This window comes from Pongo abelii, chromosome 9 (assembly GCF_028885655.2).
Source record: "Pongo abelii isolate AG06213 chromosome 9, NHGRI_mPonAbe1-v2.0_pri, whole genome shotgun sequence".
NCBI lineage: Eukaryota > Metazoa > Chordata > Mammalia > Primates > Hominidae > Pongo > Pongo abelii.
The window spans coordinates 66,972,784-66,998,833 of record NC_071994.2 but is presented as its reverse complement, the minus strand read 5'-3'; the positions used below and the strand labels follow the sequence as shown (position 1 = coordinate 66,998,833).

The window sequence follows — 26,050 nt, the reverse complement described above, 5'->3', positions numbered from 1 at the left end:
GCTTTCTCTGCCTCCAGACTGTGAAAAATAAATTTCTATTGTTTATAAGCCACCCAGTTTGAAGTATTTTTGTTATAACAGCCCGAATGGACTAAGGCAAATAGTAACAATATAATCCGCGAACTCCCCTTTCTGGTCTCACTTCGGCTGGATGTGCTTAGACTCTCCTATTTCCCACTCAAATGCCAGTGCTTAGGGCAGGTGGGCTAGTGACTTTTTCCGAATGGACTAAGGCAAATAGTAACAGAATATAATCCACTAAATACACACACAGACTCCATGTAGATGTCAATAAATGATAAAGAGTTTAGTGAGGAACAAGATATTTACATAGTTTCAAAGTACATGGCAAAAACAATTAAGTATTAACTTTATAGTGGAGAAGCCTGGCAGATATTACTTATATCAAGTAATCAAAGTAAAAATAACCAACAATGAAACAAAGTGAAATTGTGCACCACCTGACAGGATGCAGTGAGCATCACTTCTGTGATATCCTTCCCAACTGCATATTGCATGCATCTAATCATGAAGGAACAGACAATCCCAAATTGAGGGGGCAGCCTACAAAGTGACTGACCTGTGATTGTTAAATATGTCAAGGTCATGAAAGTCAGGAGAAGATAAAGGAAATGTTCCACATTGAGGGAGACAAAAGAGACATAACATGAATGCAACACATATTGCTAAACTGGATCCTTTTGCCAGTAAAGAGATTAACAGCACAATCAACAAAACTTGAACCAGTCTGAGAACTAGATAGAGTACTGTATCACTATTCATTTCCTGTTTTGGTTATTGTACTGTGATCATGTAGGAGAACATTCTTGTTTGCAGAAAATGCACATTAAAGTATTCTGGGATGACAGGGCATCAGGTCAACAGCTTCCTCTCAAATTGTCGGGGGGCAGGTAGAATTTTTTGTACCATTCTTGCAACTTTTTTGCAAGACTGTTATTGTTTCAACATTGTTGGCCGGGCGTGGTGGCTCAAGCCTGTAATCCCAGCACTTTGGGAGGCCGAGGCCGGTGGATCACGAGGTCAGGAGTTCAAGACCAGCCTGGCCAGGATGGTGAAATCCCGTCTCTACTACAAATACAAAAATTAGCGGGCGTGTTGGCGGGCGCCTGTAAATCCCAGCTACTCTGGAGGCTGAGGCAGAGAATTGCTTCAACCCGGGAGGCAGAGGTTGCAGTGAGCCAAGATCGCACCACTGTACTCCAGCCTGGGCAACGGAGCAAAACTGTCTCAAAAAAAAAAAAAAAAAATTGTTTAAAAGTGGGGGGTGGGGGGCGGAACAATGTCACTAAAAACTAAAGGTTAAAAAACTGATTTCCCACACTTAATCTTAATAGAAAAGAAACATCAGACTATGCAAAATTACTAGGAAATAAAATTTTGGATCCAGAAGTTTAAAAATTTAATCTTTCTCTTTAACAATTGACCTCAATCAGGTCATGACTGGTGAAAGAGAAAAGAACATGAAAGGTTCCCACTAAAGGAGAGGAAGTTCTTAGGAGAGGAATAATGAAAGAGACAGTGGACCAAGAGTGGGTAGAACAATGGTATTCTGAGCTACCAATGGCTGTAACCATCAGAAAAACACAATCTCAGCAACTCTGAAAAATGAAGGGGCTGTAGAGCTGATATCTAAAATTCCTTGCAAATGTGGGACTAGAATTGCCCTAAAACAGAAGTGGTTCCCCAGCTCAATTTGTTATTACATTATGCTTAGCTACATAGTAATACAAAAGAATACAAATACAGAAATAAACGTGCATGAACCCTGAATTCTCTTAAGTTGTGTAAGTCCGTCAATTAAAGTGTAAAATACAATGCATTTGCCCAGTTGTTCCTTACGAAGAAAATGCTGTGACAAATAAAAAGAACAATGAAAACACATTAAAGTGAAACAAGATCACCTTCAGCGGTCAGCTGGCTGTCCTTAGTTAAAAGACAAGTCATGTCACTGTGAAGTGACCGTCACATTTGTCCTAAAAGAACAGGAAGCATTTCCTAGAAAGGTGTTAAAGTGCAAAGAATCCTTTCCCCTTCCCTGGTACCACGCGTTCCTTGGGGAGGTCACTAGGCCCCCAACAGCACAGGGGTGAGTTAGCACTGGACTCTCAGCACTTCCTTTCGAGGAGGACAACCCCCTGCGTCACTGGTTACTCACTCAGGATGCAGGGCAGAAGTTTATCCCCGAGGAACTTAGCACAGTTGGCTCCCGCCCTCCCAGCCTTGCGGTCCTGGGCCCAATCCCAGGGCTCTGCCCCGGGTACCCTGCAGCCTCCAGCGGGAGGGTCGCGAGACCCCAACTCGCCTCCGGCCGGCCCAGCGGGTGCACCCAGGGGCTAGGCAGACGCGGCGTCTTCCCTCCCCCTACCGTCGTGCCGGCCCCCAAGCCCACCGCCAGGCTCAGCCCAGCCGAGAAGGCCGGACGCCGACCGCCCGCTCCTCCGAGACTCGGCCTGGCCCTCCCCGACGCCCGGCCCCGACGCCCGGCCCCGCGGAGCCCACTGGACAGCGGCCGGGGGGCGGGGAGGCCCGGGGGCGGCGCCGCCCCACACCCTTACCTGGCTTCTCGTGGTCATAGCCTACCACGATGAAGTAGTCAGCCAGCCGGGCCATGGCCGCCGCCGCCGCGCTCGGGAAGCGGGTCCCCGTCGCCGCCCTCGCCGCCGCCGCCCACCCGGCCCGGGAGGGCTCAGCATTTTCCCTGCAGCGGCAGTAGCAGCAGCGGCAGCGCTTCAGCCATGTTTGACAACCGAGGCGCGCTCTGCGCTTGCGCAGCGCCTAGTGCCCGCTCCTCCCCCGCCCCCACCCGCGCTGGCTCGGCTGCCCCAAGCCCGGGCGGCGAGCCCACCCCCACCCTCCGCGGGCCCCGCGGACTGCTGCGCTGGGGGAGTGGGCGGTCAGGCGTGTTCCCGCCACGCGCCGCCACCGCGGCCCCGGAGGTGGTTCACTTTGAGGCCTGGATGCTGCTTCACGGCCCCCTCCCCCTCCCTATTTTTCCTAAAGCAGGGGGTCCTTCCTTCCGCCTTCTCTATTCTGCTTGGATTTGGAAGAAGGGACGTGGAGAGTTGAGGGGTCACTTGGAAAGCTAGCTGCTTCCTCTGCTCCCCACCACCACCAAAGATGAAATTCTCCCGCCCTCGGTTGGAAGCAAGGAATTTGCATCGACAGGGCTTTTTCCTGAACGTTTCCTGTTTATGTTGTGTAGATGGGAATTTTAGAAACATGCCACCGAGTCGACGGGGGAGGGAGAGGCTTTTGCGCAATCCTCCAAGGAGCCTCGGGTTTCAATGCCGGGTGGGCCGGGGGCGGTCGGCCTGGGCTTCCCCCGGAGCGCCCGGGGGAGCCAGATTCCACCGAGGAACGCGGCATCCCCGGGATCCTCCCGAACTGGGCTGGCCTCTCCCAGGGGAGCCCCGCACGCCTCGGCTTGCTTCCCTCGCAGCGGTCCCAGGGCTCTTGCAGCCCGAACAGGTGGACTTCCAACTTCCCTGCTCAAACATGCACAAAAATGAATAGATGGTCCCGTCCTTCCGTCTCGGGATTATCAAAGTCGCTTGCTTTTTTGTTGAACCTCGTGTTGACCATTTCGAATTTGGCTGGTGTGACATTCAGGTGAACTCACTCTGTCATTTGTTAATATCTCACGAGGTTTCAGTAGAATTTGTACAAGTGGTAGACCAAAGTTTTGGAAATCTCCGTGGTTTAGAAGTTGTCTTTGTGGTTGCTTATCACTGCTCACTATTGAGGGTTTGATCCTTCATATTTACACATAAGACAAGGCCTCTTAGCAAAGCGTCTAGTATGTAGTAGGTGCCTACCAAATATTTTAAATGAATAAATGTGCGATTTTCCCCAACGACCAGCAGGAAGCCGCAATGGCTCCAACTCTGAACTGAGAGAGTTGACATCTCAGCTCCTGAAGATTTACTCTGCTGTAATTTAGTATTTCCCCTTTCTCTGCCACACTTGTTTGATCTACAAATTGGGAGGGTTGGGCTGCACTAGAACTGAAACTGAAGGAATACTTTTTAACTCCAGGACCTCTATGTCAGTTGCTAATGGTAAAACTGAATCAGCTGAATTTGCAAACGTGGAGGGAAGATAGTTTGATCCTGAAAATAATTAAACCAAAAAAAAAAAAAAAAAAACCTTCAGTCATACCCCATGCAGCAATCCTCTCTGTAACTCCCCTGAGAGCTCATCATCCAACTTGATCACTTTCAGTAAAGAGTAATCCTACTTCCTTGGGAGGCAGCCCATTCCACTGTTTAACAGCCCTATTGTTAGAAAGTTCTTCCTTATTATTTCAGAGTTGTCTTACTGTAATTTCCCCTGATTCTGCTCTCCGGAACTATCCAGAAAAAAAAAAAACTATCTTCATATGATAGATTTTTAAGGCAGCTATCATATTCCTTCCCAACTTTTCTAAAAATAGGGTAAAATTCACATATCATAAAATTAGCCACTTGAAAATGTAGAATTCAGTGGCAATTAAGTACATTCCTAATGCTGTACAACTACCATGTCTATCTAGTTACAAAACATTTTCATCACTCAAAAGAAAACATCACAACCATTAAGCAGTCATTCTCATTCCCCCCTCCCACAGCCCCTGGCAATCACCAATTTGCTTTCTGTCTCTATGGATTTACCTATTATGAATATTTCATATTCATATCATACAATATGTGGACTTTTTGTGTCTTGGTTTTTCTCATTTAGTATATTGTTCTCAGCTTGTATACAGGCAGATTCAGTACAAGGTTGTAGCATCACATTGAAGTATCAATACTTCATTATTTTTTATGACTCAATAATATTCCATTGTATGTTGTATTAGACTGTTCTCACGGTGCTAATAAAGACATACCCGAGACTAGGTAATTTATAAAGAGAAGAGGTTTAATTGACTCACAGTTCCACATGGCGGAAGGCAAGGAGAGCAAGGCAGCAGACAAGAGAGCTTATGCAGGAGGACTCTCCTTTATACCATCAAATCTCATGAAACTTACTCACTATCACCATAACAGCAGGAGAAAGACCCACCCCCATGATTCAATTACCTTCCACCGGATCCCTCCCATGACAGGTGGGAATTATGGAGTACAATTCAAGATGAAATTTGGGTGAGGACACAGCCAAACCATATCATATGTATATACCATATTTTATTTATCTGGAACAACCCATATGGACATATGGGTTGTTTCCACCTTTTGGCATTGTGAATAGTGCTGCTGCAAACATGCATGTACATGTATTTGAGTACCTGTTTTCAATTTTGGGGATATATTCTTGGGATTGGAATTACTGGATTAAGTAGTAATTCTGTTACTACTGTTTTCCACCGTGGCTGCATCATTTTACATTTTCACAAGCAATGCACTAGGGTTCTAATTTCTCTGCATCTTTGTCAACTCTTGTTTTCCTGTTGTTTATGTTTTGTTGTAGCTTAGTGTGAAGTGATATCTCATTGTGGTCCTGTTTTGCCTTTCCCTAAAGACTAATGATGTTGAGGATCTTTTCATGTATTTATTGGCCATTGCTAAATCTTCTTTGGAGAAATGTCTATTCAAGTCCTTTGCCCATTTTTTAATTGATTCTTTGTCTTTTTGAGGTTGAGTTGTAAGAGTTCTTTATATATTCTGGATACTACTCCTTGTCAGATACATGATTTGCAGATATTTTCCCATTCTGTACGTTGTCTTTTCATTTTCTTTTTAAAATTTTTATGCCCTATTCCCCCCCAAATATTTCCTATTTTTATTTTAGTTTTCATTTTATTTTTATGTAGAGATAATGTACCATGATGTTGCCCAGGCTGGTCTTAAACTCCTGTCCTCAGGCAATCCTCCCACCTAGCCCTCCCAAGATATTAGGATTAGAGGCATGAGCTTCCACACCCAGACTTCATTTTCTTGATAATGTCCTTTGGCTCAAAAAAGTTTTTAATTTTGATAAAGTCCAATTTTTTAGTTTGTTTCTATGCTTTTAGTGTTATATCTAAAAAATTATTGCCATATTAAAGGTGAGATGAAGATTTACTCTTGTTTACTTCATAGTTTTAGCTCTTCTATTTAGTACTTTGACCTATTTTGAGTTAATTTTGTAAGTGGTAAGGGGTCTCGTTTTACCTTTTAAATGTCTTGGCTTTTATTTCATTTGCAAGTACTCATTTAAATTATTTTATTTTTTTTAAATCAAAGGTTAGTTGTTTTTAAGCCTAGAATCAAATGCTATTCTGCTTTTAGGCATATTTCATCTGTTACTGTCATAAGTAGACTTCCAGTCCATTTGCAAATGCCCATTTTGTCACATAGAGATTTTAACGTATCCTAGGTATATGTAGAAAGGCACTGTGTGTTTGTATATACATGTGAACATATTTTGTATACACTAAAGCTGTGCTTTGCTTCTCAGCCAACAGCTGCCAGTCTGTTGAAACTGATAAGCCCTGACAAGGCAGCCTGATTACTGAGGTTGGCTGAAAGCCAGACCATCCCCGACGATAACCACCATCACCTTTCACCAAAGAGAGAGAGAGTAAAGCAAGCCCAGATTTGTTTTCCTGAAGGCTGATGGGAGCAGGAAGGGAGGAAGGGTATGTAACACTATCATGATGTGTACCTGGCAGATGCCTTTCTTTTTTGCTTTAGAAGACGAAACAGACGGAATGCGGTGGCTCACATCTGTAATCCCAGCACTTTGGGAGGCCGAGGCAGGTGGATCACCTAAGGTCAGGAGTTCGAGACCAGCCTGACCAACATGGTGAAACCCTGTCTCTACTAAAAACACAAAAATTAGCTGGGCATGGTGGCAGGTGCCTGTAATCCCAGCTACTTGGGAGGCTGAGGCAAGAGAATTGCTTGAACCCAGGAGGCAGAGGTTGCAGTGAGCCAAGATTGCACCATTGCACTCCAACCTGGGCAACAAGAGCGAAACTCCCGCTCAAAAAAATAAAATAAAAAATGAGAAAAAGACAAAATGGAGCTAATTATCAATGAGCAAGGCTTATCAGCCCATTGCCCTAGTGGGCTATTGCGGAGTAAGTGGTTTGATCTGTACAGTCATTTCAAGTGCTTGCTGTGGTTAGCCACAGTAGTTCAAGGAGGCAGTATGAGTTAGACTTGAGCAAACGTCACCAGGCAGGGCTGGGGCCTCTTCAGATCGTCTCTACCAAAGCATAACAAAGGAGACTATGCCGCTGTGGTGGAAAATTCCCTGATCCATTGCTATAGTTTCAACCATTTAGTTCCCTAAGCAAGAAATTTAATGAATGTTACCCTTGACAGCTGCCTCTCAGCCCCACATTCATCACTCAGTCCTATTGTTCCTACTTCCCAAATATGTCCACTTCTCTCCACCCTCACTGCCACCCCACTAGTTTGAGCCATTATCACCTTCTACTTTTATTATTGCAATAGGTTCTTAACTGTTTTCCCAGCTTCACCGATGGTTCCAAACTTTCTATATAGGTAAATGTTAAGGACAGTAAGCAGGTTATTGAACCTGTCTCAAAATTAAATTTGTATAGCAAACATACCATTTCTACCTTGAGCGTGTGTTTGGGGTGCAAAGAAAAAGCTTCATAGATGACATAGAAAGTGTCCTGGCCGGGTGCGGTGGCTCACACCTGTAATCCCAGCACTTTGGGAGGCCAAGTTGGGCGGATCATGAGGTCAGCAGATCGAGACCATCCTGGCTAACACGGTGAAACCCTGTCTCTACTAAAAATACAAAAAATTAGCCAGGAGTGGTGGCGAGCACCTGTAGTCCCAGCTACTCAGGAGGCTGAGGCAAGAGAATGGCGTGAACCCAGGAGGCAGAGCTTGCAGTGAGCCGAGATGGCACCACTGTACTCCAGCCTGGGCAACAGAGCGAGACTCCATCTCAAAAAAAAAAAAAAAAAGAAAGTGTCCTGCAGTTGCGGTCACATGTGTGATGAGATGAATGGTTGAATCTTAACATTCATTTGAAGTACCCCTGACATTAGCAGCTACAGTATAGATAAGTACTGTAAGAGTTTACAGGCTGCTTTTACTTAGATCACATGTTTGATGAGCAGGACTGGCTACATAATATGTGGAGTCCAGTGCAAAATGAAAATGTAGACTGCCTGTTCAGAAATGTTGGAGAATTTCAAAACAGCTTCAGCAGAGCATTCCACCAAGTGTGGGCTCTTCTGAGAGCAGGCCGTGTGCTACTGAACAGAGTGCATGTCAGTGAAGCTGGTGAACTTTAGGATGGAATGAATATGTGTATGTGGGGAGGGGGTATAGTAAACATTATGGGGGGACTAGACTCTCTGCAGTCTCTCCAGAGTACCACCACTGTGCTGCTTCCTTTCTTGCGCCTTTCTAATCTATCTACCACATTCCATAGCCAAAACGATCGTTTAAATAAATGTATATCAGATCATGTCTCTCCTGTCTTCAAACCTGTCAATAGTTTTCCATGTCACCATAAATAAAGTACAAAATCTTCATGTCAGAAACGGTCCTATTTGCTCTGACCCTGATGACTTCTTTAATCTCATTTCAGGCCTCTTTTCTCCATCATTCAATGCACTCCTATCAAACAGGACTCCTTTCATTTTTTCTAATGTACCAAGTTCTTTCCCATCTCTGAGTGTTTGCACATGCTGTTTCCTCCATTTGGAATATTAGATCCCCCTAGTCTTGCTTTTTCCTTCAGAATACTTAACACAGTTTATAATCATGTAAATACATAATTCCGATAAGGATTTGTTTATATCTGGCTACGTCACTAGGCTGTAAGCTCATTGAGGGTAAGTTTGTTGATGACTGCATTGGTGATTAGTGTATGTTGAGAACTTAGCACGGTGCTGGGTACATAATATATTATCAGTAAATATTTGTTGAAAGAATGAAAAAACTGTCAATTCATTCAGGCTTATACATCAGAATTGCTTCTTGGCTGAGCACAGTGGCTCATACCTGTAATCCTAGCATTTTGGGAGGCTGAGGCGAGTGGATCTCTTGAGCTCAGGAGTTCAAGACCAGCGTGGGCAACATGATAAAACCACATCTCTATAAAAAGAAAAAAGAAAAAATATACATATATATACATATATAAAATAATTGCTTCTTTCCAGGTGTTTCTAATCTGATACCACAGGATCCCTACCTGGAGACAAGTAGCAGGATGGTTGCTCTCATTAACACCATTCTCTTTGGCTATGGATGATTCAAATGGCCTAATCATCTCTTTTATCATCCATTCATTAATGCCATTTATTGTGCCCTCTGTAAAAAATTTCTCGTGAAGTAATTTCATTTTGTCCTGTTACAGGTGTTATTGTAACAAGCTTCTTTAGGTTTACTACTTTCTCTTCTCTCTCTCTCTCATTTTTTTTTTTTTTCTTTGTAGGGATGGATTTTTGCCGTGTTGCCAGGCTGGTCTTGAACTTCTGAGCTCAAGAGATCCACTCGCCTCAGCCTCCCAAAGTGCTAGGATTACAGGCACGAGCCACTGTACTGGACCATCTCTTCTCTTTCATTTGTTCTGCAGTAATTTACCCTATTTAAGCTTCAGGGAGGTTTGCCTTCTGGCTTTATCATGTACAAGAACTAACTATTACTCTCTGCCTGTTTTGTACAGGAGCACAAAAATGAGGCAGCAAACGCATTACTTTTCTTTATGCCGATGCTCTGGAAAATATTATGCCCTAAAGAGGGAGGTTAACTGTCCTCCTTGCCCTTACCACTGTAAACCAGACAGAAATTTAAAATATGGAAACAGTGCTTTTTATTCTGTGTCAGGGTTTTAAACTTGGTCAACCTCCCGGAACTGTATGCCTATTTTATACTTTAATTGGTTTATGTACATGTTCATTTTTCTGGAAAGGATCTATATTTTTATTAGGTCCTTAGAGAAGTCAGAGATCCCAAAAAAGTGCCCTGGGCTTTGTATCCTGCTTTACTTCTCCTTGTAAGTGATCAAATCCACAAGGCTGATTGTGTTCTTTCTCTAAATCACTTTGTGTTATGACTTCAGGATGCATCTTGAACTTTGTTTTCAAGTGAACTTTGTAAACAAGTCCTCAGCTTAAAAGACATTTTGAACTATATTAATAATAAATGCATCATAAAATTTCCTGTTTGATAAAGGAGGCATCTGAGATAATTATGCAATGCACTTAGCTACTCACATTTTAGTTATTCTTATTAATATCATTGATATTTATTATTTTTCAATGCTTCTCTGAAAGACCTGAGTATGGCCACTCTGGCTTTAAGAACTGTGTCCACAGTGCTAGCTGAGAAACCACTACCACATATTTTTTTAAACTCCAAACTTTACTAAGAATCAGGCTTGGATGTAGGGCCTAAAAATCATTCAATTGGAATGTGAAGAAGTTGAAACACCATTATGCAGAAACCCTTTAGCATATGTGTATGTATGTCTCTCTAATGTCAGGATGTACACATTTATTACATTGGTTTGGAGGTTTATTTATAATCTGACCTTTTAAAATTCTGGAGCACACAAAAAAAGTAGATCTTCATTAACAAGGATTTTTTTTTCTTTTTCTTTTCTCTTTTCTTGCCAGAAACTTTAAAGATGTTTCTTCCTTCACTTCCTTCCTTCCTTGTACTGTCCTTGCTCAACGTGAATCTACAATCACTGCCACTTGAATGGATGCAACTTATGTTAATAAATCACCAGGATCAGAGCTCCCACTGCAGCATTTCCTTCTCCATAGAACCATTGAACCAGAAATGCATTCTAGTGATTTTTTTTGTCGTTAACGATGATTAATTAAACAAACTCGAGATTTCACGAGAAAAAACATAGATGCCCAGATTTAACAAATTCCTTATCTTTTTTCGACTTAAACCCACGACGCTTTGGGGAGCACTCTGGCCCCTGCTACTCACCCATGCAAGCGGGGTGCGCGCGCGTGCACACACTCACACTCCAAGATAGGGGCTTTCTAGCAAAATCCTTTGAGCTGCCAATCCAAGATTTTACTTAAAGAATTGACTTGGTTCTCAAGTGACAGATCTCTAAGTGCCAGAGCGGCAAAGTGCACCAGGCTGATAAGGTGCTGCCAAGACTCTCAGGTAGGAATTCTTGTCACAGCCAAGAGGTTGCTGGCGTAGGCACCCGAGGCTGGCAGAGCCTAGCCTCTGAGTCTCCCTACACTCCTGGGCTTGCTTTCCTTTTTGAAACCGCCTGCAGCTCAAAGAGGAGTTTGAACCAAGAGCACTTGCTTCGCAATCCTCCTGGCAGAGCCACAGCTCAGTTTCCCCACGGAATCACGGGCTTTTGTAAAGGGCAGCGAGGAGGCAGCGAGGTACAGTCGCAGAGTTCTCTGGAGAACGAACACCCCCGCCCCGCCCCACACCCCAGGACTGGTGGAGACTGGAAGGAACGAGTCCAGACCACGGGACCTTCCCTGGCCGTGGGCCGACGCCTAGCTGTCCTTGACCTCCCCAGCAGTCGGAGGAGCGCGGGAGAAATGAAAGTAAAACCTGTCCTGGCGTGGAACCAAGTGAAAGCTGGCGACAAGTAGGTCGCATCCTCAGAGCGACTGATAGCCAGTCCTGGATCTGCGCGAAGAGCTTGACTCGCAGAGGATAAAGTGAAAGGAAAAGGAAGTGGGAGACAAGAGAGAAGAACAATAGTTAGGCTGGGGAGGCTTCTGGTCACCGAGCAGGCGTGCAGTAATAGCAGACGGACTCGTCGCCCGGCCAGGCCGCTACGGTGACTGCCCTGCGCTCAGCCGGGCGGCCGGATCCAGACCAGTGCGCCGCGCTGCACTCCTCTAACCCTCCGCGTCCCAACCCCTTACCAGGGCCAGGGTCAGGGCCCGGAATCTGTCCTCTGTCCTCAGATGGAATTCAGGTCCGCTCAGGTGACTCCTTCCAGGAAGAGTCCTTAAATAACTTCCGCGCGGCCATTTCTTCGCCAGGTGCAATGTCCACTGTTGAGTCCCGAGAGCGAAAAGGCAGCTGAGCCAGCAGTGCGCGGCCCAGACAGACCACTCTGGGCAAGGTCCACGCGACCCACTGCCCAGCCGCCTTTGCACCGGAGCTCAGAGCCATATGGCAGAGTAGGAAGGAAGCTTAAAGGTCTGCTGGGGACCCGCTCTAAGATGGGGACTCGAGAGATGGGACGTGACTCGCCCACCTTCATACAGCGAATTGCCGGGAGGTGAGGACTAGAAGCCTGTTTGGCTAGTGGTCTCGCACCTTTGGCCTCTCCCTCGAGTCGCTGGGCTTCAGGACATTCGAGTAGAGGAGTGGTTAGTAGGACACCAGAAACCCACAAGCAAGAAGCAGGAAGCCCCGTGGCTTAGCCTTTCCTTCCCAGTTTGGCCCCCAGGAGAGAAGTAAAAAGAAGCTGTGATGGAAGAGCACAAACGGGTGACAAACGTGTTTAGCGTGATTCATCATGAACAGGCACAAATTCTTTGGGCGGGGGCTAGGACTCTCCTTTGCCCCTTGAGAAGATGGTGACCCCAGCCTAGAGGAATCCACGCCGCGCCCCAGTCGGCCGTGCTAGCGTGTCGGGCCGAGTAGGGACTCTGCTGCTTCCTACCTGCAGGGTGACTTCTCCTCTCTGCAGATACCTCCCCTCTCTGAGCTTGAATTTTCTACCTGCTGAAATGGGAAAAGGAATGTTACCTTCCTTGCCTGACTCAAGGGTGGGTGTGAAGCTCAAAGTAGACTGGGATGTGGCCGTGCTTGGTAAACTGTAAAATGATTAGCATACGTGAAGCGTTAGTGTGCTCCCTGGCAGTCAGTCCTCACGTTTACGAAGGATTAATGAAGGCAGCCAGGCACACTCTCAGGTTATGACCTTATAAGGCATAATAGGATTACAAGGAGGCAAAATGAAACAGTATATTTCCTCCTAATTTTGGTTATTCCTATGTTTCCAAATAGAAATGAAAATTCTGAAATTTCAGATAATTCCCCCCTCCAAATCCCAATTCTCAATTTAGCTTTTCTGAGCCTTGTCCCTACTGTGAAATCTTACTCGCTCATCCCGAAACCCCGGGGTCTCGGTCCTCTGGGGACAAGTGAGTCCTGCTCCTCTCGGCTCTGCTCGGTCTCTGCCCCGGCCCCTCCGCGGGAGTCTGGGGTCGCGGCCCGGTCAGGCGCCAAGCCGGCAGGGGGCGCGGTCCACTTGAGGCCACAGCTCCCCAGGTCCGGGCTCGGGCCATCCGCGCTGTCCCTCCCGCGGGCTCTTGCTGTTCTTCGCCAGGAGGCTTTGCACTCCGGGCCGCATGGGTCCTGGATAAGGACCTCAAGAGGTTGTAGTGGCGCCCCTTCGCTCCGGCGTACTGTCTGAACCCTGTGCCCAAAGAGTTAGGGCTATGGCAGTTCCTGCATCAACCGCCTGGAGCCCATACCTAAGCCCTCTGGGCACAAGGGACCTCCTCCCCCCCTCCCCCCATCCCAACTCCAGCCCCAAAGGAAGCAATGCGCGCGTCCGAGAGCAGGAGCGTGCGTGGCTGAGGAAAGAAAGGGAAGGCAACCGGGCAGCCCAAGCCCCGCCCCGCCGCTCCCCCACCCGTGCGCTTATAAAGCACAGGAACCAGAGCTGGCCACTCAGTGGTTTCTTGGTGACACTGGATAGAGCAGCTCGAGCCTTGCCACTTCGGGCTTCTCACTGCAGCTGGGCTTGGACTTCGTGGTTTTGCCATTGCCAGTGGGACGTCTGAGACTTTATCCTTCAAGTACTTGGCAGATCACTGTCTTAGCAGGTAGGTGCCGCAGACCCTGCGGGTTAAGAGGTGGGGTGGGGGCAGTGCTTGCCAAGGCCTTAAACTGGGAGCGCTGGATGAGGGGAACAACCCACTTTGGAGGGTTCTCTGAGGGATACACCCTATATCCTGGGCCCAGCTTGTGCACACAGCTGGAGATCCAGAGACCCAGTCCCCTCTGCTGCGTCAGCCAAGTTCCAAGAAGTTGCGCAGAGACCCTCTGGGAGCCTGGCGGGGTGCAGCGGCCTCCCCTGCGGGGCCTGTCACCCGGCCGGCGCGTGCAAACGCCTCTGGCGCCTCTCTGCGCCGGAGGGAGATAAGCGTCTGAGCCAGGGAAAGCGCGGGCTAAACCCGCCTCGCCGGGGCCCCTGCCCGCCCTCCGTGCCGCGCCCGGGCGGTGCAGCTGGCCCGGGTGCTCACGCTCGACTCTCTTTCTTCTTTTCCAGGGTCTGCGCTTCGCAGCCGGGATGAAGCTGGTTTCCGTCGCCCTGATGTACCTGGGTTCCCTCGCCTTCCTAGGCGCTGACACCGTTCGGTTGGATGTCGCGTCGGAGTTTCGAAAGAAGTGAGTCGGGGCAGCGCCATCCCCCGTGCTGGTACCTGGCAGGCAAGGGGAACTGACGGTTGGTCCCGAAGGTCCAGAAGCGAATGGGATCAGGGGCGGGCCTGGGCGTCACCTGAACGCACGCGAATCGGGTCTGCTTATGTTTTCCAGGTGGAATAAGTGGGCTCTGAGTCGTGGGAAGAGGGAACTGCGGATGTCCAGCAGCTACCCCACTGGGCTCTCTGACTTGAAGGCTGGGCCTGCCCAGACCCTTATTCGGCCCCAGGACATGAAGGGTGCCTCTCGAAGCCCCGAAGACAGGTAACTATGCCCTGTGCTGTCCAGGGACGGGAGGGAAGGAAAGTGTGCGGGCGGAGTTCTCTGTCTCCACTCCCCTGGCCCGGGGGATCGTCGGGGCTGGACCCCAGCTCAGATGGCGCGAGAAGTTTCCAGCTCCCTCTGGCCCTAGAGTGGCTCCCGTTCCCGTTGTTGGGGCCAAAGCTCTGCTTGATGGGGTCTCAAATTGCCTTTCCTCCCCCTCCCGCAGCAGTCCGGATGCCGCCCGCATCCGAGTCAAGCGCTACCGCCAGAGCATGAACAACTTCCAGGGCCTCCGGAGCTTTGGCTGCCGCTTCGGGACGTGCACGGTGCAGAAGCTGGCACACCAGATCTACCAGTTCACAGATAAGGACAAGGACAACGTCGCCCCCAGGAGCAAGATCAGCCCCCAGGGATACGGCCGCCGGCGCCGGCGCTCCCTGCCCGAGGCCGGCCCGGGTCGGACTCTGGTGTCTTCTAAGCCACAAGCACACGGGGCTCCAGCCCCCCCGAGTGGAAGTGCTCCCCACTTTCTTTAGGATTTAGGCGCCCATGGCACAACGAATAGTCGCGCAAGCATCCCGCTGGTGCCTCCCGGGACGAAGGACTTCCCGAGCGGTGTGGGGACCGGGCTTTGACAGCCCTGCAGAGACCCCGAGTCCGGGAGGCACCTTCCGGCGGCGAGCTCTGGCTTTGCAAGGGCCCCTCCTTCTGGGGGCTTCGCTTCCTTAGCCTTGCTCAGGTGCAGGTGCCCCGGGGGGCGGGGTGCAGAAGAATCCGAGTGTTTTCCAGGCTTAAGGAGAGGAGAAAATGAGAAATGAATGCTGAGACCCCCGGGGCAGGGGTCTGAGCCACAGCCGTGCTCATCCACAAACTGATTTCTCACGGCGTGTCACCCCACCAGGGCGCAAGCCTCACTATTACTTGAACTTTCCAAAACCTAGAGAGGAAAAGTGCAATGCGTGTTGTACATACAGAGGTTACTATCAATATTTAAGTTTGTTGCTGTCAAGATTTTTTTTGTAACTTCAAATATAGAGATATTTTTGTACGTTATATATTGTATTAAGGGCATTTTAAAAGCAATTATATTGTCCTCCTCCCCCTATTTTAAGACGTGAATGTCTCAGCGAGGTGTAAAGTTGTTCGCCGCGTGGAATGTGAGTGTGTTTGTGTGCATGAAAGAGAAAGACTGATTACCTCCTGTGTGGAAGAAGGAAACACCGAGTCTCTGTATAATCTATTTACATAAAATGGGTGATATGCGAACAGCAAACCAATAAACTGTCTCAATGCTGATTCATTCTCTCGGCTCGGCTCTTGCGTCTAGGGAGGGAGGGTTCCCTGGTCCCGGCCCGCCCAGGAGCCTTGGGGTCCCGCCGCCGGGCTTGGGAAGGTGGGACGGCGGCGCGTGCACGTGCTGGCCCTACTCTGAGCGGGCTGAGCTGTCACGAGCTCTGTTCTCTGTGTGGGGCTCGCAGAACACGTGTCCTGGGTGAGAATCAGGACTTCGCGGAGACGCCCGAGGTCACCGCCTGGCGTGGCGGCCAGGCGGGGCGGGGGTAGGGGGAGCCCTAGTGGGTTGGCGAGCCCGGACTCTCGGGTTGCGCAACGGAGTCCTAGATTTATAGGGTTGCTCACAGAACCCTGCGCGAAAGCGCGCTTCGAAGAGTTGGGGTGGTCTCTGAGGACTTCTAAGAGAGGCGTTCCCCCTGCCTGCCGCGGTTGTTAAAGTTCCAAGCCGCCCCAGCAATGCGTGGGGACACCTCCGGAAAACCCAGTAACCCCCAGTAACCCCGGGTCTGCCCGGGCCTGAGCGCCCGCGGGCCGCTGGCTCATGGGCGAGGCTGTAGCGCCCCCTGCAGGCATCTGAGACAGGCCCAGCGCCGCCAAGCAGTACGTGCGGTTTAATAAGTTCTCCTACGTGGGAGTCAGCACACAGCCTTAATGAAAGAGGAAAGAAAGAAAAAAAAAAAGAAAGAAACAGTTTGCAGATGCCAACCAGGGCCGTCCCCCTACACCCCCCAGACCTGCACCGCGGCTCCCTGTTCTGGGACAGTGACTCAGCGCCCACACGCTGCGCTGCGTGCAGCTGCCGGCTGGAGGCGGGCAGGACGGACGTGCCGCCGGAATCGTGAGCCTCCGACGGCCTGAGACCTTCATTGTTCCGCCTCCCCTAGCCGCTCCCCTCTTCCTTCCTCCTTCCCAAGCCTTTTTTCATTTTTTTCTTCACTTTTCTCCAGCCTTCCTCTCTCTCTCTCCTTCCTTCCTCCTTGCTTTCTTTATATGCCTTATCTTCTGAGAAGGTTGACCCCAGTTCCGGCGATAGACGGACACTAAGCCCCCCCTTGAGTGACTAGAAAGTCAGGGCACATAGGAACAGTTAGGACATAAGGGGAGAGTAAAGAGAGGGACCCCTGATTTTGATTTCAGGGTGCCCCGTTTGTCTCATCCAATATCCTGAAGACCCAAGATGGAGACCAGCTACTTGTCCTTTCCAAAAAGCTTCCCTGGCCTCAATGTCAGTGCTTGTAGGTGATCTCAGAAATCTCCCTGGTGAAGAAAACCTGAAGGTGAGTTTGGAGAATGGAAATGTTTCCAGGGTAGCCTAGGGCCTTCTGGGGCTTTTGCACATTACAGGGTCCCCTCCGAGGGGCTAGGATGTTTAGTTTCTTGCAGAAGAGGACTGCATACCCACTGAGAGAAAGGGGCCCTACTCCGGGGTCCAGAGATACCTCATTCCAAAGCAGTTCCAATTTAGAAGAAAGTAAACTCGAGTACATAGAATTTCCTTAAGACCATACAAAGCCTCAGTTTGGGCACCTGGCTGTTGACAGTGCCAATCTCATATAGTTTATTGCCCTGTTTGATCTTAATAATTGTGTGAGGTGTGTCAGAATTGAGGGGGTTAGAAATGCAGCTACAGACCATTCTTGTCCTCAAGGGCCTTTCAGAAAAAGATTCACTTTGTGGGAACTCTGTGTCAGGCACAGGCACTGAGAAGGTACCAGGCATGTATGAATGAAAGAGTGACTCAAGATTCCTGTCATGGAATTTCTGTGCCAGTGAGTGGGTTCTGGGTGGTCTGAAGGGGCTACAGAAACTGCAGAGAGCACCAAACACTTTAGCCTCGCAGACAGTGGCGCAAGGTTAGACACTCACTCCTTTCCTTGAGCCAACGTTGTCCTGTAGCCACAAAGCACTCCAGCCAAACCTCACCCTGGCACAGCGTCAGCCAGCAAACAAAGCTGCCAAAGGCAGGTTGGGCACAAGCTTAGGGCGGTTGTGAGCAGGGAACAGGCGTCTAGCCTTGTGCTGAGGAAGTCTTATGACTTGAGGGAATCCAAGGCAAGTGAAGGAGATGGTTCAGCTCTAAGACAAAAGAGGCAGCTGCTCAGCTGGAGTCCTTCCCGCTCAGAATCCTGTGACTGGAGACATGTGAGAGGAGACAGAGACCCTCCTAAGACCAGTTTGGTATGAGTTCAGGATTAACCGAAGGTCACCATCAAACCCCGGGCCCTTCTCTTTGAGGTGCTGAAGCTTATCAGGATAGGGACTATTGATGCCAAGAACACATCGTTTATCAACAGTGATGAGTCATTTGTGAGCTGATTCGACCTGTCCACAGCTGAGGAGTAGTCACAGCTTTTATCTTTAGCTACTGTTGCTTGCTGTGGGAATGATACCATACATTTGTAATCAAACACAGGGTATCAGGCAATTTCTTGAAAAGCCAACACCTTGGCTGAACAGCCAAGGGTGAAGGGGAGTGATGGGGAGGAATGGAAACAGATTCCTTTTTTAGCACTTGCTTGGTGTCAGATATTCTCTTTGCCACTTTATACACCTTATCTCATTTAATTCTTACAACAGCCTTGTGAAGTAGGTGTTATCTGTTTATAGATAAGGAAACAACCTCAGAGACGTAAAGTAACTCAGCCAAGGTTACACAGTGAATAATAAGCGATGGAGCCTGGATTTGTACCCAAATGCTACAGGCTATTTTGATCCTCTAAAGACATACGGAGTAAAGTGGGATAATTTTAACATTTAGATTCTCTAGCCAAATGTCCCCAAATGTCCTCTAAAACAGGGATAGCTTGTATAGGTGATTTACACCTGTGGTTCTGAAAGATTTACATGAGGGCTGGTAGAATAGGGAAGGAGAGCTGCTTCAGCAGTAAGCTCAATGAGTGCAAAATAAATAAATGAACTGAGTTTTAAATTCTTGGTCTTGGTTTGAAGAAGGGATTATAAATCAACCTTTTTCCTCTCCTGAGCTAAGCCACTGACCTCTTTGGTTTGAATTGCCAAATATAGTTAAAATATACACTGAAGCTTCAAGAGCTGGTTTCGGAGGGGAAGGCCTTCTGAGCTATTCCTGGCCAAATACAGTCCCACACTGTAGGTCTTAAGTCGCCTGGAAGAACACCTGTGTCTACAAAACTGCAAATAGAGTTTCCACCCTTGAGGTGGGATCTTTTGTCTTGGCAACTGCTGCTCAAGGCAGCTTTTCAGAGGATGTTCTGAACTGACTCTCAGAGAGAGAGAGAGCTATGACATAAGGCCCCTCCTTTCCCCAGCTGAGAAGGAGAAGGCCTTGTTATCCTGAGTCTCACAGAGGTTTCTGCCAAAGCCAGGCTGGAGGCTTGGTCTTCATGTGCAAGGGAAGAAGGGTGAGGCTAGATAGCTATCTGGTGGTCCCACTGGTCTTGTTCCAGAGCTATTTTGGAACATTCTGGAAAAACAATAGAATGACTGTGGCCACACAGGCAGCTGAATTTAGTAGGTTTTTGTACATTTATCCAACATTAGGAAAGTAGTTTTGAGTATTGAGATAAATTTTAAAGCATAAAAAATGCATTTTACTTATTTACAATATTTATTCAGTGTAGAAGAAAAAGATCCACCTGTAATACTACTTTCAGAGATAACCACTATTAATATTTTAGACATTTTAATCTTTTATTTATTTATTTATTTTTTTAGAGACAGGGTTTTGCTCAGTTGCCCAGGCTGGAGTGCAGTGGTTTGATCAAGCTCACTAGCTCAGACTCCCAGGCCCAAGCAATCCTCCTACCTCAGCCTCCTGAGTAGGGGTGACTATAGGCATGATGCCTGGCTAACTTCCTTTTTGACATTTTTATATATTATACATATACACACTTTAAAAAATTGAATTCAGTGGAGAGAGCTGAATTAAACCTACTCAGTTTAAGGCAAATTGTCATTACCAATCTGTGCAAGGCTTCTCTCTTTTTAAAATTATTTTATTTTTTCTTCTTTAATTTCCGTATCCCTTCACATCTTCTTTATGGGAACCCTCTTTAATGTGTTTGATATCTGTGCTTATTATAGTATGCAATCTTGTAAAATCTGCTGTGTTATTTCACAACTACATGTTTTTAACCTGCAAACACATTGTGTTAAAATATTTATTGTTTCCTAATCTCACTCAACACTTTAAAAAAATTATCCAGGTAGATTTGTTTCCTCTTACTGCTGAATATTACTTATTTTATGGATCTGCCACATTTTACTTTTCTTGTCTTTTAATGAGGGACACTTGGGTTGCCCCCAGTACCCCTCTGCCACAAACAATATGTAAATTAACCTTCCATTTCATGTCCTCTTATGGGTCTAAATGGAAATTTCTTGGAGATATATACCCAGAAATGGCATCATTTAGTTAAAAGGCTTCTACATACAGATTATGCTAAATGTATGAGATTGCTTTCCAAAATGCCTGTACCAGTATGCATTTCCACCAGCAGTGCCTGAGAATTCTCACCTCCCCATGTCACTGCAATATTTGTATGTATGATGGTTAATTTCATATGTCAACTTGACTGGGCTAAGGGATGCCCAGATAGCTGGTAAAAAATTATTTCTGGGTATGTCTGTGAGGATGTCTCCAGAGGAGATTAGCATTGGAACCAGTAGACTGAGTAAAGAAGCTCCCTCACCAGTGTGGACAGGCATTATCTAATCTGTTGAGACCTGGAATAGAACAAAAAAGGCAGAAGAAGGGCAAATTCTCCCTCTGTTTTCTTGTGCTGGGACATCCATCTTCTCCTGCCCTTGGGCATCAGACCTCTTGGTTCTTGAGGTTTTCAACTTACACCAGTGGCCTCACTCCATACTGAGACTGGGAGTTATACCATCAGTTCCCCCGGTTTTCAGTCCTTTGGACTCGGACTGAATTACACCCCCAGTTTTCCTGCTTCTCCAGTTTGCAGATAGCATATCTTGAGACTTACCAGCATCCATAATTGCATAAGCCAGTTCTCATAATAAACAAACCAACAAATCTATACATATCCTGCTGATTGTGTTTCTCTAGAAAACCCTGAGAAATATAGCATGGATCCTCTTCTGATGTTTGCCATGCTGATGGGTATAAAAGTAATATTGTTTTACTTTCCATTACTGGTTGCTGGTGAATTTTGGCATATCTTCATTTATTTATTGGTCATTTGAACTTTTCCTAGTGGGCTACACAATTAAAAAGGAGTGAGATCATATTTGTCCATGATCTGCTGATTTTTTTTTTTTTTTTTTTTTTACTTCTCAGTATATTTGGGCATCTTTTGATGCCAATAAATATATCTATGCAACATCATTTTAATTTCCTGCACCATATTTCATTTTATTAAAATGAAATGAAACGAATTATGAAACAAATCATAATTTGTTTAACCATTCTTTGCTGTTGGATGTTAAGGTTATTTTGGTTTTGGGGTGTGTGTGTATGTCTGTGTGTGTCTCACTCTGTCCCAGGCTGGAGTGCAGTGGCACAATCATAGCTTACTGTAACCTAAATACCTGGGCCCGACCAATCCTTCTGACTCAGCCTCTTGAGTAGCTGGGATTACAGGTGTGCACCACCATGCCCAGCTAATTTTTAAAATATTTTGTAGACTGGGGTCTCACTATGTTGCCCAGGCTGGTCTTGAACTCCTGGCCTCAAGTGATCCTCCTGTCTTGGCCTCCCAAAGTGTTGGGATTACAGGCATGAGCCACTGCGCCTGGCTGAATGCTAAGGTTTTCCCTCTGTGTTTTTACCATTAAAAATGCCCCCAATATAGCTGGGTGCTGTGGCTTGCACCTATAATCCCAGCTACAAGGAGGCCGAGGTGGGAGGATTACCTGAAGCCAGGAGTTTGAGACCAGCTTGGGCAACATAGGGGGATCCCATCTCTAAACAATTTTTTAAGGCCCTCAGTGAACATTTTTATGTGCATTCAACTCATCTTTGAGTAATTTTATGACTGTTTTTTAGGATAAATTATTACAAATAAAAGTATTGGGTCATTGGGTCTGTCCTCTTTTTTGTTAAAGCATTTGAGCCAGATTGCCGTCTGGAAGGATCAATTTTTATTTCTACTAACAGTATAAAAAAGTCAATTTCTGGCCAGGTGTGGTGGCTCAGGCCTGTAATCTCAGAACTTTGGGAGTCCAAGATGGGTGGATCACCTGAGGTCAGGAGTTCGAGACCAGCCTGACCAACATGGTGAAACTCTGTCTCTACTAAAAATACAAAAAATTAGCCGAGCATGGTGGCGGGTGCCTGTAATCTCAACTACTCAGGAGGCTGGGGCAGGAGAATCGCTTGAACCTGGGAGGCAGAGGTTGCAGTGAGCCAAGATTGTGTCATTGCACCCAGCCTGAGTGACAAGAGTGAAACTCTGTCTCAAAAAAAAAAAAAAAAGTCAATTTCCTGTTTCCTTTGAAACACTGAACATTATTCTTCTTTTCAATTAATAATATTGTGTCGTGTAATAGGTAAACATGGTGTTTCCTATTGCTCTTTAAAAAGTTTTATTCTTTTCTCATGTTTTTGAGACTGTATTTTATATCCTTAATAATTTAAAATATTTAGTTTATAGTTTCGTTCTAATAACTCTGTTACCTTTATCAGCTGACTTTTGTTCATTGTGATGTATTTCCTCCTATTTCCTGTAATTTGGGGTTCCGAGCTCATCTTATTAAAGCTTAGTTGATGGTAATTCTGTGTGGACTGGGTTGAGTCCCTTCAGAGAGATTTATGTTTGCTTCTGCCAACATAAATCTCTCAAGGTTATTACCCATCTGAGACCATTCTTTATATTAATTTCTTAATTTTATGTTTATGAACCACGCAAAAGTGCATCTGTGCTGGCGATATGGGGTGTAGCATTTTGAGAGTCCTTGGATTTGCTTGAGTATCTCAGTTCCTTTTCTTCTGTCCCTAAACAAATCTCTGTTACCAAAGGGAGGAAACCCCTTCCCCAAAGCCCAGGCAACTGCTTTTCAGCTCAAGTTTTCTACTCTGGTTTTTAGTTACCTTGGTTTAGTTTTCTGTGGCTTTTCTGTATTTTCATGGGGTTCAGCTATGCATTTAAAAGGATATTAAGTGTATTTTACTTAGCATTTCTAGATGTTTTATAGTAGCAGGATTTTCAACTTAGTCTGCTATATCACCAGAAAGAGGAATCAGCATTGTTTAAAAAAGAAAACTTTAGACAAATTAAATTTAACGTAGTTTAACTGAGTAAAGAAGGATTCACGAATCAGGCAGCCCCCGAGAGCCAGAGTAAGTTCAGAGCATCTCTGGTGCTGCCACGTGGTTGGAGAGGATTTATGGACAGAAAAACAAAAGTGACATTGAGAAAATGGAAGTGAGGGACAGAAACAGCCAGACTGGTTACAGCTCTGTGTCTGCCTTTTTAAAACAAGGTTTAAACACTTAGCAACCTGTGAGTAGTTGAAGTATGGCTTCTGTGATTGGCTGAGACTTGGCTGCTTGTTACAAGAGTAGGTTACAGTGTGTTTTCACATCGTTAGGTTACTGTTCACTACGTATGCAAAAAGCTTTTGGCCAAACTTAAAATATGTAAGGAAGCAGATTTAGGCTAAATTTAATTTAACAGCATCAACTCTTCTCACTACTTTAACTTATTTCCATGATTATTAGTGTAGCCTGAGTATTTTTCATGTCTTCATGATCATTTATATTTCCCCTTACATATATTGTTATTGTTTATTTATTTATTTATTTATTTATTTTATTTATTATTAACAGACAGGGTCTCGCTTTGTCACCCAGGCTGGAGTGCAGTGGCATGATCATAGCTCATTGCAGCCTCCAGCTTCTGGGTTCAAGTGATCCTCCTGCCTCAGCCTCCTGAATAGCTATGACTATAGGCGTGCACCACACTGGTTAATGTTTAAATGTTTTGTAGAGAGGAGGTCTCACTATGTTGCCCAGGCTGGTCTTGAACTCCTGGGCTCGAGTGGTTCTCCTGCCTCGACTTTCCAAAGTGCTGGAATTATAGGATTGTAATTATAGGATTATAAATGAGCTACCACACCCTGCCATTTTTTTTTTTTTTTGAGTTCTTGATTCATTCATTCTGTCAGAATATTTGTTTTTTTCCTGTTGATCTGAAATACTTTAATATTCTTATTGATTAAGAATACTAAAGTTTTGTCACATAGAGACACACCTTTTTTCTTTTTGTAGAGAGAGTGTGGCTTATTTTTTTCCATATAAAACTTATAAATATTTATATAATCAAAGATACCAATTTTTTCCTTTATAATTTCTGTCTTTACTGGCTTGCTTACAAAGTCTTTCTCTGCCTCAATATTTTAGAATAGCCATCTCTTTTTTTCTAATATTTTTATGATTTTGTTTTGTACTTTAAACATTTTATTTTATTTATTTTTTTGAGACTAGGTCTCGCTCTGTTGCCCAGGCTGGAGTGCAGTGGTGTGATCATGGCTCACTGTAGCCTCAACCTCCTGGGCTCAGGTGATCCTCTCACCGCAGCCTCCCTAGTAGCTGGGACTACAGGTGCACACCACCACGCCTGGCTAATTTTTAAATTTTTTGTAGAGATGGGGTTTCACCATATTACCCAGGCTAAACATTTTAAAGCAAATGGAATTTATTTTGGCATCTGATGAGGTAGGGATTTAACTTTTATTTTCCCCTAAATTGTTAGCCAATTGTCCAGTATTTATACTGAGTAATGCATATTCTCTGTAGGACCTGAGGGTCTTCCTTCATCATATGCATCAGAGGTTTTTAAACTGTGTTCCACAGAGACACAGAGTTTTCCTGAGTTACTTCTGAAGTTTTCTGGGGAGAAAAGGGGGAAGAAAAAAATGCTAGTCTCTTTCTCCAGCTTCTAGTGGAACATATATATTCCTTTTTTGTTTTATTCCTTTTTGTTGGAGCTCCTCGTCAGATTTTATTTGAAGATTTTATTTGAAGAAAGAATTCATCTTCCTGCAAATCAGTAATATAATAATTCTTAAATAGTAAATATTTAAATTTGTTTCTGGCCCTTTTAATCTCTTCCATTGCTCAGTCTGTCTTTTTCTGCAGCAGTTTTACAACTTAAAAAATTATGAAAGCTTTCAAACACACAAAAACAGAGAAATAATAATATAATGAACCCCCATATGCTCATCATTAAAATTCAATAATTATCATGATATTGCCACATTTGATTCATCTATCCTTTTTTCTTTTTTGTTTTTAAAAAACTTTTTTGCCAAAGTATGTTTTTTCTTTTCTTTCCTGCCTATCCTTCTCTTTTCCCTTCTTCCTCTTTCTTCTTTTCTTAATCAGTTTTTTCTTTTCTTCAATTTTCTTTTGTCCAGTCATCCTATCATATCACCCACACATACTTCAGTATGCATCTGTTTTTAAAAAATGAAAATAATGTTTTCTTATGTAGCCAAAATGCTATTGTCACACTTAACATTAAAAATAATTCTGCGGTATCATCTCATAGCCAGGCCATAATCAACTTTGCCCGATTGCCTCAAAAAATGTCTTTTGACAATGGTTTGTTCAAAATAGAATCCAGACAAAATTGTTCTATCTCTAGTGTTTCTTTAATCTAGAGCAAGCTCCTCACACCTTTTGTTTTTAGCCATTGGCTTGTTAAAGAAAACAGTGATTTAATAATTGTGATTTAGAGCTTTTATTATCAAGAAAAATCTTGGTTCTCCTCTTCACTCTGCCTGCGTGGACTCAGCCAGAACATCCTGGCCTGCTCACTTGTCGGGGCTTGCCTGAGGGGAGGTGTGGAGTGGCCAGTGTTGCAGTATTTCTTACATAGAGAAAGGGTATCTTGAAATGTTATTGTTCATGCTTTTCTTTGCAACACTTTTTCCACTTGACCTTTTCCCTAGTAAATCAGAGGCATTGCCTTGAGGAGAATTAGGATTGGTACAACCAGAATGCTAAGAGAAAGAAACAGTCAGAATGAAACAGTAAATGTTCAGTTTTCTGACTTTAAAATAGCCTCTTGAAGCCCACATCAAACACAATAGTTTTGAAAGCCAAAGCCTTTTGTTTGCAGAGAACCAGGTTTTGTTGAGAGAAGAAAAGGCTCTTGAGAATCAAAAGGGAAGGCCCGGAAGCATCAGGGATT

General features: G+C 45.6%; 2 protein-coding genes across 10 annotated transcripts in view; one reads left to right on the top strand and one right to left on the bottom strand.

Annotated features, from left to right (window-relative positions):
* SBF2 (SET binding factor 2) overlaps positions 1-13,502 on the bottom strand; it is a 544,825-nt gene extending 531,323 nt beyond the window's left edge. For 4 of the 9 annotated variants that reach the window (XM_054524675.2, XM_054524674.2, XM_024254863.3 and 1 more), the window contains exon 1: positions 2,577-2,786. In XM_054524675.2, the coding sequence (XP_054380650.1) occupies positions 2,577-2,631 (55 nt within the window). In that variant the 5' untranslated portion in view covers positions 2,632-2,786. Of the gene's footprint in view, positions 1-2,576; positions 2,788-11,836; positions 12,648-13,026 lie in introns of those variants that run through there. The other 5 variants (XM_054524670.2, XM_054524672.2, XM_054524673.2 and 2 more) reach the window with 3 other exon arrangements.
* An 86-nt stretch (positions 13,503-13,588) lies between these two features.
* ADM (adrenomedullin) lies at positions 13,589-15,917 on the top strand. Its single transcript, XM_002822034.5, has 4 exons — positions 13,589-13,756; positions 14,203-14,321; positions 14,472-14,621; positions 14,848-15,917. The coding sequence occupies exons 2-4, from the start codon at positions 14,224-14,226 to the stop codon at positions 15,155-15,157; spliced, it is 558 nt and encodes a 185-aa protein (XP_002822080.1). The 5' UTR covers positions 13,589-13,756; positions 14,203-14,223; the 3' UTR covers positions 15,158-15,917.
* The last annotated feature ends 10,133 nt before the right edge of the window (positions 15,918-26,050 follow it).